General features: G+C 34.7%; 1 protein-coding gene across 2 annotated transcripts in view; it reads right to left on the reverse strand.

Moving 5' to 3' along the window:
• Positions 1–17019, reverse strand: part of LOC121411268 (phosphatidylinositol 4-phosphate 5-kinase type-1 alpha-like) — a 47897-nt gene that overhangs the window by 13751 nt on the left and 17127 nt on the right. For both annotated transcript variants that reach the window (XM_041603891.1, XM_041603892.1), the window contains exons 6-10: positions 8130–8282; positions 4101–4244; positions 2357–2512; positions 1384–1461; positions 207–378 (exon numbers count right to left, since the gene is read on the reverse strand). In XM_041603891.1, the coding sequence (XP_041459825.1) occupies positions 207–378; positions 1384–1461; positions 2357–2512; positions 4101–4244; positions 8130–8282 (703 nt within the window). The remainder of the gene's footprint in view (positions 1–206; positions 379–1383; positions 1462–2356; positions 2513–4100; positions 4245–8129; positions 8283–17019) is intronic.

Raw genomic sequence — 17019 nt, forward strand, 5'->3', positions numbered from 1 at the left:
AGTGAGAAAAAAAGGACAAAGCTGACTTTGATTACATAGTCCACAGGATTTGCAGCAAAGTGACACAAAAACAATTCCAGCCTCTGCTGCATTTTTCAGTTGCCTCGTATTCCATTGACTTCACAAACAGAATGCTGCTGCACTTTGCAGCTCAGCTTTGTAATGCCATGTCTAGACAAGTTTGAAACATTGGGCTCTAGTTTTACCTGACGATGAGTTGAGTGGATCTTCTCCGTTACTGTTTTCAGTTGGTGTTCTAGGTGTCCTTTCTGTAGGTGTCCTTGGTGTATCGGGATAGGTGCCAGGGTCTCCAGGGTAGTCTGGTGGTAGATCATCCAGACCTGATGGAGTACCGGTATGTTCCCTTCCTTCTTTCACCTGCTCATATGAAAAAGAGCATCATCAATACAAACAATGTCAATGTACGAAAGTTGGGCCCTTATTGTAACGTCACTCCTTCGGGTTAATCTGGAGAGATTACTCAACAAGAGTGTACTCATCACCCTGCATTAATCACAGTGATTCTCTCCAATTTCAAATTATTCCCAAGTTGACAAGCCCATACGGCTTTTTATGATTCCCCCACTTCCCATGAGCAATTATTTGTGAAACATACATTGTATAGATATTTTGATTTTTTAACAAGAGAGTGAAATAAATGAAATGAAATTTTAAATGAATACAAACCTCAATTAAACAGTACACTTTTACTGGGATCCCACACCTAGATCTACTGATCGATCCTTATTCTTCCCTGCAAATGGGTTTAATCGTCCAGTTAAATATTTCTTGAATTTTTAAAGAAAAGGTTGTTGATCCGTAAGGAAAATGATAGTGAACGTTTGACTAGCGCATGTATTGTGGAATGCTCCAATTTACTTTTACAATTTAACACATTACATATAAAGAGGCAAAATATATACATAACCTCAATGATGGCCAAGATTGAGAATTGGCACTAATGTTCTTCAGCTATACCATTTTCACTATACACAAAAATTTACATTGAGTACTCTAGTGTTTTCCATACAAGATTTTCTTGACATTATCAAAACAATTCACCTAAACTTTCAATACTGCATCTTCAATACTACATGTACACGAGAATGAAAGATGATATAATATCTTCATTTAACATTTTACATTTCAGGGCTTACAGACTATGGATGCCCCATTGACTAATATCCCCCCCCTCCCCCCGGAATTGGAGATTTTTGAGGGGCCCTTTTAAATTTTTCCCATTCGTGCTACTTTACTAAAATATGCCCTATAGCACAATAGCCTTGTATACATGTAAATATTGAAAAATGAAGGCCTGGCATTTCTCTTGAATACGGGCTGAAGGGATGTAAAATTCAAAATGTGAATATGAGCAATGTTTACCCTGTCTCGTTGTTCTTGGTCCACATTATGAATACCAAGAAGCAAACTATAATCCATGATCTTAAAGCTTTCCAATACCTGTAAAGAAAAACAAAATACAACATATGTATTTTATAGATGAGTCAAGTACCAGAATGCCATGAAAAATTGGACAAAAATATACAGAGAAATCATCTAGATTTGGGCATTTTTTTTACAAAATGAAGGTGTTTTCTGAGACTGACAATATGTTAATTATGAATTCCCACTTATGTTGTACTCTAGAAAGAAATCTCCTCTGCGACATTTACCATTTTTATGAATCAAACTAAAATTACATGTATACGGCAATCTGCTTGTAACAACATCGTGTCCTAAGGCCTATTGGAGAAAGAGTTGCGATCAAACACAACTGACTCTTTAATCAATCGAACAAAAATATTTGGGCTTGTGCTTGATTTGATAGTTGCATTTACATGTACATGCAGATTCTCTCTGCAATAGAGCCAAAAAATGCATCAGGGCCAAAGAGACCAGCAGAACTGTCCACAAAATTAGGGGCCCATTGCAGACAGAGTTGAGTTCCATCCATTCATCCATATTTTATTGTTCAAAATAGACATCAGAAATGAAATACTCTGAAAATTTGTTTTGCCCAATTGATCGTGGGCCCGGCAACCACTGTGCAGCCCCAGATCAACGAAGCTCTATCCCATAAATTGTTGAAAGCCAAACAGTGTAGCAGCAACTCCCATTTTTTTAACGTCTTTTGGTCTGATGCGTCAGGAATGTGAGCTCCTGACCTCCCAGTTGTGAGACGGACACTCTATCACCTGAGTAAATACACCGGCTTAAATGCAACTAAAAAATTCATGCACAAGTCCTAAATGTGCGCTTTTGACTAGTCAATAATCAAGTTGCGTATGATTTTTAAAGTAATAATGGCAACTCTTTCTGCAAAAGGTCCCAGAACACTCCTTCATACAACACTTACCCTGCAATCCCTTTGTATCGTCTTTAGGAGAGCATTATATGTTAACGCATCTAGGTGCAGCCCATCTGGATGTTCTTCCATGAAATCTAAATCTTTTAATGTTGGTGATTTCTTCTGCTTCTCTCCTTTTGAGGCTTTCCTCTTGTATGTTGAACCCTGAGAATTCAACAACAAAAAAAGCAAAATGATTTAATTGTGTAGGTTCTAAGGTTTATGTATCTTCTTTTTTCATACTGAAAAAAATGTTATGTGCCACTATGGTATTAGCCCTTAGCAAAAGTTGTCCATCATGTTGAAAACACATGTGGTTAAATTTTTTGGGAAATAACTACAGTACTACAAATTCAGTTGATTATTTCCTATTTATTATTTTCATTCTGATAACAGCTTTGGAGTTCCTTCTATATCTCTTGAGCTAAACTATTTTTTTTCTCCTTTCTTTTTCTGTTACTGTAGATACATATCATAAATTATAAAATTCCTTCAACTATAAGATAATGTTTTTAGATTTTAACATTTTACTTTCAATTGAATTTCTAATGGTTAAAGATTCCTTCTAATTTCCATCATTTCTATATCAATTGCACTGTATCAATTCCCTTTACTGACAAACTGCAGCACAATAAATATCTACAAGAATGAATAAGAGGTGTGTGAGTGTGTGATCAAAGGAAATCCACAACCTGACCACATCCATGTATTTGTTTGAATTAGTCATCTATATTAGGCAAACATGCAATAAATGATGAGCAGTTGACCGCTCAACCTCACGATCTTATGTTTTCAGACATGCCCTTCTCACGTCCGCTGTCAAGTTGAACAAATTTCACTGCTAATTGAACAGTAAAACAAATTTCCTATTGGTGGGAAGTCAAAATAGTTGATGAAAGGGTCTCCAACTATGTTATGGACTTTGGAATGTTTTGCAAATTTCACCATGAAAATTTATGTATGTAAAAGGCAGAAATAATATTTGAGCATTTTGTTTAAGTAGCAAGCACTCTGTTCCAAATTTATGTTCCGCAACACTTTTGTTCATTCAACATTGTAATAATTAGTAAGACCTACATGACAGCATACATGTAGGTCTACATAACAAAATGTCAAAGAACAAAGATCAAGGACTCTACAATGCACTGTGTCATGACCACATACATGTACATGTTTTAAGGCCTCTAATAAATTGGCCCCTTAAATTACCACTTGTAATAAAAATTTAACTCTGAACAGGGGGTAACCAATGGTACTTATGAAAGCATTCTACCACAGTTTCTTCCTTGCCCTTTCCCAAATCTAATGTATACCAACTACACTATACATAAATTACAATATAAATTTATGTAAACAATCATATTAAAGTGAAATACAGTACACTAACATTCCATGGTGAGAACATAATTCAGTTAGATATAATAATAAATTTTGCAAACTATAAGAATTAAACTATTGAACCTTATCCAGGGTATAATTTGTAATGCAAATAATGTAGACTTTACAACACTTTGAATTCTGATCACTGTCTATTAAGTAACAAAGTCCTATTGAATATTATGCTATACGCTATATATAGATTTTATATCATTTGGATTGATTACAAATAATCAAAATATCATATTTGAATCATATTTACAAACTTGATATTTGCACTTTGGATTGCTCAGAGTAAATGCCAGATAAACTGAACTGGGCTTTGTTTTCATACAATCAAAACAATGCAAAAAAATAGTTTATCATGCAAGCTTACCTTCAGATCAAACTTTTGATGCATCTTCAACGTAGAAGGAAGGAGATTATTCATGACTACAAATCGAATGTTCTTGCCACCGCTTTGGTACGTGTACAGACCATAGAATTTAGGTAGCAAGGTCCTGGGGTTTTGTACAAGATTCTACAGACATGGGGAAAAAAAAGATTTATCAACTTTTAAATTATTCTCTATCATTCACTGTATAAGAACCTAAAGACAAATTCTCAAATAAATAATTCAAAAGTGATTATTTTCATTCCTATTTACTCATGCTGGAGGCCAAATTTCTCTTTCTTCTCTGTATTTATTTCCCTCTTATTTTTTATTTGATAATTAAACGGTTATAAATGAAAGTGAGATAAAGCTAATACAAAGGTCAAAACAGGGCCAAATACTGTGTTTACTTCCAATTATCTGTAAAATGTTTGTGCCTTTGTGTAGGATATATCAAAGAAATGTGAATGCCAAATTAGAAAAAAAAAATCAATAATTCAAAAAAAAGTCTGCTGTTCATAATGCTTTCCATTCTCTAAATTTACACTGTAAGCATATAAATTTGAACAATGAGTATTTGTTTTCCCTTTTTTACTTGAAATTTCTTTGTACCGGGGTAATCAGAAAATACTGAATAATCTGACCAGATCATGAATTTCCTTTATGACTACATGTATCTCCAATTGTATATGCTTTGTTCCTTTTCCTCTCATTTGTTTTTATTTTCAATAGATAAAATGTTTTCTATTGAATATTCATTGTTCAAGAAGTTTACTCTTGTAATTTTTGTATTCAGAGCCCCTTGGAAAACAATACTGCATGTATGATTACAGATGGGGCTACCCTGTTCAAATAAAACGAAATAGTAAAGACATTAATTAAACAATTTGGGAAATCTCTTTCACTGTGTGTTAACAAAGTACAATGTAAAAGTTAATTCATAATAGTTTATGGTTTCTTTGCAAAATTATTCACATGAAAGGACACAAAAAGATATACATATATGTAAGTTGAAATTGTTTGGTTGATTTTCATAAAATTGATATCAGTTCCTAAGATAAAAAATGCATCAAATAGGCAAAGTGAGCCTAAATTCGTTTGAAAAACCACCCCCTCCCCCCTTTGTAAAATAGCCTACCCATACATGTTGTATCACTGAATAAGAATGAAGGGGCCCTTCCGGCCTGTATTTAAATTTCTGTAATCATTCTCTACTACATGGACATACATGTACGTTGTCAACATGCACAGATAGTGTCTTCCCAAGGGTATCATATTTATAAACGGAAAGAACAATGAAAATCATTTGGAGTTATATCGAAGCAGTTCACGATGTTTTAATTTGCCCACTGATACACATACTGATCTAAACCACACATAAAATCGTATACTGTTAATATTTCTAGTAGGTAAACATATTCATATGTACCAACCATGTTTACCCGTACCCCAACGAGATCGATATGTGTCCGTGAGTTCACCAGCAAAGATACTCAATTAATAGGTTTATTACAAAGACAGGACGTGCAGGAACGCATCCTTGATTGGGGGACAGAATTAGATTGACCAATTCAATCTGCTCTACAAACAGGTATCTTAATAAACATGGAGTCTCCATCCCAATCCTTCAATTATTACTTATCCTGTCCTCTTCTTCTAAATCTCTCCTTTCGACACTTGTTCTTTTCTTTCCCTTTTCCATACTCTTCATTATAAGCTATAACTGATTGAGGTCTGCATTTCTGTGATGAGTAGAAAAATCCCAACTTATCATTCACAATCGACCTTTCAGGACACGTACAAACCTGTATTTTTATCTTTCATTTTTTTGTGTGTTCATCAATTTCACTAGTTTATAGTCGAACAGAACAATAACGGTGTTTGCATGTATTTCCATCAACTTCCAGAAATGAAACGAGATCATCCAATTACTTTTTTTGTTTTCTTTATGCGTAGAAGGTTTGAAATGCCATGAAGTCAAAACGAGAGCAGATCGATAATACATCATGTGTACATACATGTCTACATAAAACATGCTAATCATCTCGATGTTTCAACTGTATCACAGCAATCAATACGAACTAGCCTGGTATCAAGGAAAGAAAATATATGCATGCTTCTCCAAACACGCAAACACCAGAGTTGGCTCCATATTGAGCCCAATCAGCTGTCACTAGGTGGTTTCAGACCGCCTCGAAGTTCGCCAGTTCCAGGTATTCTCTGATCGGGAAATTTACCCCGATCAGAAAACACCAGGTATTTTGATAATGTGAAAGCAAACTACGCGTAATATCCCCGAAAGAAAATACCCGCTAAATAGCAGGTACTTGGCGAAATTACGAGAACTTTCCTGGGGATTTTTCCAAGGTCGCAGGTATTTTGGCGATGTGAAAGCAAATTACGGGAACTTTTATCCCAGCGTGTCGTTGGGCGCGGCGGCGTGGGTGGCTGCTGGGCTAGTGATTTTGAATCTCGCGCCTTGTCTGCTTATCAGACCATACTGCGCATGCTCGTAACTTCGGGAACTTATCCCGAATAATGTGTTTCGGGGCGGTGTGAATGCAGGAATAATTAACGGGTATTTTTTAGCCTTTAAAAGTTCTCGTAATTTAACGGGATTCTTGTGATCGAGGCGGTTTGAAACCGCCTACTGAGAGTATTAAAGGTGTAAAGATTCACGAAACCGCATCACCAAGTCTTCTTCTCTTAATAATAGTCTTGTGGTTTTAACATCATTCATGAGATGAGAATATAACTGATTTTCCCCATTGTGAGAATTATTTTTACAGTTGAGAGAGTAAAATTGATAGCCACAGCTGGGAGTAAGACTACATGTAACTTTGCACATTAAAGACAGGTGCAAAAGGAGAGAGGTCAATGTTATCACAAGACAAAATTTCCATGAAACATTGTTGCCTTGGGAGGGAGTAGGAAAAGGGTTTGTTAGACTTGCAAATATCTACCTACCTTGTATCAAAACTCAGATATTTCCCACAGGATCATTTCTCATATAAGCAAATCATCCCTGGGCTATAAGTTATTTCTGCCTTTAACATGAGCAAAGATATTTTGCCAAAAAGCAATTGTATAATATCATATTCTTTTAAAGGACATAATTTTGGTTTAATAGTATTCTTTCTTTAATATTTCTTTTGGTCATTCTACTACAAGTGCTTCCTGATGGTATGAACAGCAAGTTTATTGTGTAAAGTGTAATTAAAATATAAAAATTGGGTCTGGTTGTGACACTTAAAAGAAGAACATTAAGAGCAAATCGGAAATAATGATTACAAAACACCTAAGAATAAATAAACAAACATACTGTATGTACATTATATTAAAGATTTAAAAATTATCAGCAATTTTTTTTTCATATGGGTCAAATGCAATACAGAATGCATACATGTATGGTATGCACACACACTGTTTGTCATGAATATTTCAGTTATCCTTTTATATTTTGAATTTTAGTAAATCGAGAAAGCAATCCTTTGAGGTAAACCTTTCCGTGTAATTTTCTTCCTATAAAACTACAAAAGGAAACAACTTAAACCTCAAAAGGATTATTTGTTCTTACAACAGGAGTTCCTGTTCAATATGTTAATATAATGCAGCTATTCATGTGTTAGAAAATGAAATACTAACATTGGACTGATTTTATACAGATACATCACCCAACCCCCAAATTAAATTGCCTTTTCTTTGAGAAGCTATAGTATAAACGAAACGGTAAATATGCCAATAGATCATTCCTATATTATTTTCTTGTAGGTCATCGGTGAAGCAAAACTGAAAGTCCACTATTTTTTCATTTGGTGTACAAGGTATACAAGGAGTATGTATCTTTCAAAGTAGTTAGCTAATCAATGCTATTTTATAAAATGTAAAATGATTTGTTAGCCTTATACCAAACGGATATGATCACTGGTACATGTATAATACTTTGCATTTATTCAAAACATGAACTAGCACAAGTATTTTGACTGTGTTCCAATGGCTTGTTTGACATAATTTCAAAATGTGTGTGCTTACCATATAATAGCCTGGTAGTAGTTTCTGTAAGAAGTCTGCTTCTTTATGTTGAGTAGTTTTAATGATGAATTCATCATCTAGTGTCAGGTAGAACACACTTCCACTAGCACCAGGGTTGGATAATTCTGTCAGTGTCCTGTCGACCAATGACACCTGAAGAAAAGTGAGAAAAAACAAAATTAGTGAAAAAATATCAATTTTAATTATGAGCAACTTGGTAGGCAGTAATTTTAATCAGTAAAGGTTGCAATCACAACTCAAATCCGAAACTCCAATTCAACCCTGTTCATGGTCAGACCCCCCCCCCAAAAAAAAAAAACCTACATATCTTCAAACTATTAACTAAGATAATTTTCTTCTTTCAATTCAATGCCTTGGGTAACACGTTCCTCTCTCTATTTTGCTTCTTTTCGTTTTGTGTTAAATTCAACATGGATATAGAAAAAACAAAAGAAAAATGAAAATAGTTTCAGTGGTGTTTTTTTTATCTTTAAAGATGTAACCACAGAATTGGGGGGTATTTGGGGGATAATTTTAGTTGATGATTTGAGCAAGGTGACCAGAACATGGCTGGTCTTTTATAACAAGCTGCTCTGTAACTCTTGGCAGGGTTTCCATTCACAGTAAATCCTGATTCAGCAGTGATCCAGTGTATGAAACAAAGTGAATCCAAAGACCAAATACTGTATATTGTATTTGTGCCTTTAATAAGATGGTATGTTAAGATGATTTCTTACAATGCCTTTTCACTCGTAGTCATGCTGGACCTGTCCTCACTATCCAGTTCATTCCAGAAAAGATCAGTTTAGGATAGTGACTGTTATTGTTACCTGTGTCTTGGTTTCATACATATCATAAATCCTCATTCCTCACATAAAAATAGTACGGTACATTAACCACATATCCTTATATCTGTAAAGACCCATTGCTAAGATACTGTTGAAGTGACTTATAATTTGTTTACTTTTGAGAGTTTCAGAGTTTTTATTTTCCTCTCTTTTATTCAAATTAATTTTTTGTCAGGGTGGGTTTGACGCCTTGACCATTATTAATAAGTCTGTTCCAGTCATAAATTTACAAAAGCCATGGCTGTCGAACATCACATGATTTCACACATAATGTAGGCCTACTCAAGGCAGAGAATTCAACACTAATAGCAAGTTTCAGAATTTCAGAGAAATATTCACTTTGCTATTAAATCCTCCAACATTTATCATCAGACACATTAAAATTACAGAGAGAAGGGGGGGGGTAGGAGGAAGCTACATGTATACTTGCATGTTGTGTTTGCATGCATGAAAAATGTTAATCTATTGTAATTTACACTAGAAGAGCCTAAACCATCAATCACTTTTAACACTTGTACATGCACAGGTCTGCTCATGATAGTTTGATACATGTACATGTAGATTACCACAATGCATATTGTCATCAGTATTCACACCCATACATGTACAACCTACCTGTCATACCACTCGGACAAAATTGTGCAATACACGTACAACCCTGTGTCCACAAGCACACTCTTGCTATTAAAATTCACAAGATATGTTTAGAAAGCACAGAAAGACTAAAATTATGTTGATGAAGAGCATTTTTGCATTATTTGATAAAAATTTATAGACAGCATTAGTAGCCTCTGCCCACCCCTCCATAAAAGTGATAAATCTGATATATAAGGGACCAATGATTTCTAATTCCATTTTGATTTTTTTCATTTGAATTCTTTGTAAAATATTATCTTTAAAAAATAAAACTGGCAGAAAAGGCGACATGCAAGTACATGTATATAGACAACATATACCAAAATACACTGTGCACAGTGTATAAAGCTACATGTAAACGTAGGCCCACATATAGGTACAGTACATAACAGATCTTGTGAAACCTAATTCTATTCTACATTACATTATTGTTAATTGAAAGCATCATTAATGTAGAGAATCAACACACCAGCGCTGACATCACTGCAGATGTGTTTTATGTGCTAAACAGATGCATACTGTGATATATGTGTGTAATACATGAACATCTGTCGTTGGATTTGATTCATAAATATGATGTAATGTGCACACATACATGCAGTGGTGTATGCACACATGGTGGCTGTTAGAAAAGGAGTCTTGATGCATGCGCTGAGATGAAATGCTGAGATGAAACGAGTTGATGATGCATCATCATGTTAAATCACTTTTCTCTACCGAATGCCTTCAATGTCCATGTACAATGATGTACAGTATGTAGCACAATCATAGCTTTGTATCAAAATAAATTTAAACACATACAGCCTGAAGTCTTCAATAACAGATCTGTTTGGAAGGCAACTGTACACATGCTACATGTATATAGGTAGCCTACCTACATGGACAAGCAGAACTTTTGCCCAGCCTCACCACTGCTCCCTTTTTTAGAAATGCTCTGGTCCTAGCTTGTCTAGACCTGGCCTGTGCCTGTTCTTTATTAGTGCTAAAATAGCGCAGACTTCATGTTGTTTTACCTAATGAACGTACATGTAGTTCAATAGTTTTAAACTTGGCGAGGAAAAGGTGTAAACTAGTCACGGGGAAAGGCACACATTACAGTCCATTTGCGATCTGATTTTTGAAAATAAAATTGTAATAGCATCTGATATGAACGTTCCAACAGTAAAATCGTATTGAGTTCTAGATAGTTTTGATATTCTAGGCTTTTGAAAGCTTCCTGTAGGAATAATAGGGAATATAATTCCAAATCATAGTGACATCATTGTGATCTTGCCATCAGCTGCAATTTGAAGCCAGACCAAAAGGCTTGTAGCATTTTTTGAGTAGATTTTCAATTCTAAATATGCATGTTGTAGTATCCCTAGCATAATTCCAAACTTCAAAGATAATTTTACTTTGATATACTTGTAGCTTTTCTTATTAATGCAAAACACAATTTGTTATTGGGTCAAAGTCACATCACATGGTGCACGACAAGTTTAAGAACAAGCGCTCTAATTTTGTATGTCTACATTTTAATCAAACATATAGGCCTACATGCACCTACATGTAGGCCTATAGTATGCAGACTTTAATTTCAGTGCCCTACGCATGCTATCTGTAATGGGAAATGGGGATAAATCTACCAGGACTGCTCTTTATACGAACCTGACTGTTTTATCACTTGCTGAATGTCAGAAGGACATCAACCCTATGTAAAATTGCATGATTTAACACCTTCTAGCTCTCAGCAGATGTAAAATAGAGGTGTAAAATAAGAGAGCGCTTCTATTCTGATTCAAACAAAGGGCTAGCTTTGTTATACAGTATATGCACTGCATTACTACTATTTTTGTGTCACTGACCTTGGACTTACAATGCCCATGTAAATGCCTGCAGTTCTAGCCTACATACTGTACATGTACATGATTGCTTCACAGACCTGGAAGTTGTAAGCCCAATGTTTATACTGCCCTAGATATAGATTTATTTTGTGTCAACAATGGAGGTTCACAGTGATTCTAAGAAGTTCATCATTTTGCTAAAACATGTCTGTCTTTTCCATTAAAAGAAGTACTTAAAACTGCAATGCTCTTTCATTCTTTCATATACAATTCTGGGGCCTGTTGCAGAAAGAGTTTAAAACGCAAGTCAAAATATCAAGTGCAAGTCCCGAATGGGGGTGCTTCATTGGCTGAAAATCAAGTTGCGCAAGATTTTGTTTAGTTGCATTTGATTGCAACTCTTTCTGCAACGGGCCCCTGCACTAGTTCTGCATAAAAGTACTGTAGGCAAATGCACATGTAGGCCTATAGCTGAACCCCGCGTGGGGGGGGGCACTTCCATTGTAGAGTGGATACCATGCGCGACCATGGGGTCTTGTAAAGCACCCTAAACAAGTTTTTTCCATATTCTGAAAATGCAACCCCAAGTATTGGAAAAAACGATATCCTTGGCAAGTATTCCCTGAATTGAACGAACCCCTAAACAAGTACAGCAATATACATTGTGTACATGTACATGTAACTGTTATATGTCAGGGGCATCGGTCTTACCTTTACATTATTGGGCTTAGTACGGCCCCACCTCTAACACCTCATGCAAATCGGACTCTAAAAACGTACATGTAGTGTTGTTGACTCACTATTGGGACAAAAAGTACATCCTTTAATAGAACATTTTAGTCTTTTACCCTCGCAAATTTGACCCTAAACACGCAGCTTTCCTAGCGAAATAGATACCCCTTTTTCATTATTTTAGTGTTTTTGACACCCTTATTACGTTTTACGTACTACGTAACATGCCGTATCTTGAAAAAGACATCCTTTTTACAGGTCATTTTGGTTGCGCATGGTACATGTATTTGCTCGTCAATGTAAGTGCCCCCCCCCCCCTGGAGCTGAACCTGTAAGGGCCATGGCTATTTTATTTGAAAAAGCAGTAGATTATATTGAAAAGAGGGTAAAAATGCGGTAGGTGGAGAAAATGCTTGAAAAGCAATAGAGGTGGAGAAAATGCTTGAAAAGCAATAGAGTTATGTGTACATGTATTTTGCTTTTGTTTTTGTCTTGTCAATTATTTTTAAGATTCATTCGAGTAGTGCATCTATACACGTACATGTAGGTGTCTATTTGCAAAGTTACCCATTCTTTTCAAGGCCCCTATTAAATTTATCAGAACAAAATCCATTTAATCTATTGGTATACAGTATGTGTATCTCTCACACTTCACAGCTTTTAATATGAAAGGAATCAAGAATAAAAGTACAATTAAATTATAATTGAATTACCACCAATTCCTATTCATACAATCCATCAATGGCATGTAGACTACCCATTTTCATCAACTGGCATTAGGAAGTTCAAATCTAATTTGGCAAACAGCCCACTAGCAATTGTAATTCTTCCCCACTTTACTTGATAAAGATTGTCATTTTTTTACATGTTCATTTCTGATCTTTCCTGATGGAGAGACTTTGATCAAAGCTAATTCAAAGCCCACATTCATTGCACATGCACACAGTATGGATGAACTGTTGTTCCTGGATTGATCATCTATCCCTTTAATATTTCAAGACGTCTCCATCACCAATGACTATTCCTCAAGACTGCACGTACATGCAGTCCTGAGAAGGCATCACACGCTCTCCGCATCTGATATTAGCCAAGCAGACTCGTGACCCCAGGCACGGCATGCAAGCAATAATATTGCGCTTTTCTTCCTCTACATCTAATAATAGTGTCCTAGAAAGTACAATATTAATTTACCACCAAAATGTCAAATCCCCATGCCTCATATGAGGGCTAAATCGGTTTTGAAGTGTTGGACACTTTCTGGCCAATGGGGATAGAATACAGTGTACATACATGTACATGATAAACCATGTTGCAATCTATACATACATGTACATGTTCTTTCTGAAGGGTACAATATATTATTCTAAACACTAAAAATCTTAAACAACTGTCTTTGAGCTGATTGGACTTTATGTATTTTATGCAGAGATTTTTTTTAGAGAAGTAAGAAAATCAATTTTCTTACAAGGGATAGGGGATGATGCAGGGAATTATTATGCATTTTATGTATCGATAATCAAAATCAGTTACCCCCAAGAATAATCTGATTTCTTACAAAGCTTTTGACAGCGAAATTTACCTGTAACACATTTCATTACCCCTGGAGCCCATCTTACAAACAGTTGCGATTGATCTGATCAATTGTAACTATGGAAAGCCATCACAGTCAACATACAAAATACATGTTTGTTCAAAAAAATTTAGGTATGAATGTATATCCATAAATTAATTGATTTCTTGACAATTTGGTGTGTTCCTTTGTTTACAAAGGACATGTTGTAAATTTCCTGCAGAAAAAATTATGACATTGATGGATTTCCATAGAGTTACATGTACGATTGATTGGATCAATCGTAACTCTTTATAAGACCCCAGATCTTCATATATTTTCATGGAAAATTGTCAAATGCCATAAAAGAAATGGGAATTTAGCTTTCTCAAGACATGTACATACAGGCCTAAAAGCTAGTACAATGTACATCATGACCAATTCATTTTCAGATGTTGCTAGTTGCTCTGCACATACCGTAATCCAACTATTTTGGATATTAGATGTTTTCTTGGCCTCATTATCAATATTAGAATAGCCAAACTGGAATGAATCAAAGTGAAAACTTTTTTTCTGGAAGAAACAAGGAAACACAACCACAAGACTGAGGGCCTTTTCACATGTTTATCTTGAATCATCATTGTAATGATGAATGCAATTTGGCTTTAGAATCATCGGAACTTTCACACAGATAATTTGTATAGTAATTTGAGTGAAACTTGACTAGAATTCACCTCCGGAGTAGAATTTTAATTTTAATGTGATTGTGATTAGCGTTTGTGATTCTAGTTTGGTTTCATATACATGTGCTAAATATTTGTCATTAGTCTTATTTTTCACTGGAATCATCATTCAAATTACAATTTTGTTTTACTGTGTGAAAGGGCGGAAGGATTCCTGCAATGGATTGGTGATTAACCATTCATATTTCACACTCTAGACACTTTTTCACTTGATATCAGATAACATGGTGAGCACGGGGAAGGTTCATCAAGTACAGGTAACATTTTTTTGTCTGAAAAGGATACCCCCTGCTGGTTTTTCTTGTGAAATTAAAGATCACCACAAAATTTAACTACCATGGAACCAAGACTGTATAATTCACAAGCGGTCATCAAGGCCCCATCTTACAAAGAGTTATGACTGATCCAATCAATTGTAACAATAGAAATCCATCAGTGTCATATTGTTTTTCTACAGGAAATATGCACAATGTCCTTTGTAAACAAAGAGAAGAACAGTGAATTTTCAAGAAAGCAATGAATGCCTGAGTATACATTATCACCCTCCCTGTGTGTTTGCTGGTGTTTGTTGATGCTGTGTGTCTATTTTTTTTCTTTCAATGTTATTATATTATCAGTCAATGTATTGGGAACTACAATGTACTTACTACTCACAAGTTTTTATACACTTTTCTGTAGTTTCCAATTTTCTCTGATATTATTTGTAATTCCTGTACATATTATATATAGGGCAAGTCCAAGAAAAGGTCACCCTAGAAGGCAAAATTTCATCTTTAATTTAAGAAGTTATCTTTGGTGGGGTAAGAAAGCCCAAATGTTGAAATTTAAAATTTCATTAAGAAAAATTTGATAATATGCATGTTTATGCTAATTTGGGGCACCTAATTTGCATAATTGGTAAAATGGGCGTTACGTATGGGACAATTATAAAAACTCATAGAAAATAAAAACAAAACTTGTGAGATTTAGTCATAGGTGGGACATGGACCCCCTAACATCTTATTACTTTTGGGGAAAAGAAGTGATGTCATCTAATTAATTATGCAAATTAGGTCTTGTCCAAGGACGGAATGTCCCATACGTAACATTTTGAGGATGTTTTTTTAAGTTATTTCTCATAATACAATACTTGAATTGTTGCATCTCTGGGAAGTTCTAATTTATAAAGTATGAAAATGTTATACCCCAAAAAGTTTCAAAAATAGAGTTTACTTTTTTATTAAAAGTTAATTAAATAATTGTTACGTATGGGACAACATGTTACGTATGGGACATTTACACACAATGTCAATGGGGAGATTTGTGTACAAAGTGAATGGAGAAAAACAAATTTCAAGAGTGCTCTAAAAAGTGATTATTTACCTTTTCTTTAGTTTTTAAAGACTGATTTGTTATGAATACTGATTAATGAAAACAATTGAAGCAAAAAAATTGTGAAAATGGAAAAATATGAATAAAATAAAAAACAATAGAAATACATAAGAAATTCATGAAACCATGAAAAACAAGGAAAAAATGTGGAAATGGCTAATTTCCTTGTCAGTCATATCAAATATGTCTCAATAGAACATTTTAAAAGACAGAAACTCTTTTGTTATTTCCATATTTTGAATTATTTCAATTTTCTTAATTATGGGGGAAATTGTGTACATTCTCTATGGGGACAAAATGTCCCATACGTAACTGTCCCATACGTAACATGTCATTAATTTGTTTAATTAGAGTCTGTAATTAGAGGGATTTGGCTTATGACATGAAACTTGCCTTAGATATACTAGAGTATTGTGACTTCTATCACACTGAGTTACAAGTTGTCAAATAAAATACTTTCAGAGAATTCTCAACTTGTAAAAATTGTTTTAAAAATTGTCTTTTTTCTGCGTCCCATACGTAACGGCCCATCTTTTCTCTATAAAAGGTCAAGGTCGAGGTCATATGCCACCATTTTTTCCATGATTATTCTTCTCCTAGATGTCTACCATCATGAGGGTATTCAATCTAATCAAAGTCAATTAACACTATTTTTCAGGTCATTGAAGCCTCTGAAATGTCCCATACGTAACGCGCGCGAATTCTTGGACTTGCCCTATATCATTTTTTTATGCTGAGAAAATAAATAAATTGAACTGAACTGAACTAGTTGGAAAGTATTTTGAACAAACATGCAGAATAGATGTTGACGTTGCTGGCCGCCCATAGTTGTGATTGATCAGATCAAGCGCAACACTTTACAAGACAGGGCCCAGATGTTCGTGAAAATTCTGGGAATTTTTAGAGTTTACAATTATATTTCTATGATGCCTTCATCCTTGACTGTGTATCATTAAAAAAATACAGGTAGCAATCTTCATGTACATTATATGCAAGCCTGTATTGTGAATGATTTGTATAAAATTGGTTTAAGGCGTAAATTACTGAAAAATGTATGAATGAATTTTAAAAGAAACACTCTTTATATCTTTAAAATTGTGTATTTTATCAACTTTCAAATATGCTACATGTATATTAACAAGTTATCGGTAAAAACTTGAGATGGCTCATGAAAATAACATTAATACA

This window comes from Lytechinus variegatus, chromosome 3 (genome assembly GCF_018143015.1).
Source record: "Lytechinus variegatus isolate NC3 chromosome 3, Lvar_3.0, whole genome shotgun sequence".
NCBI lineage: Eukaryota > Metazoa > Echinodermata > Echinoidea > Temnopleuroida > Toxopneustidae > Lytechinus > Lytechinus variegatus.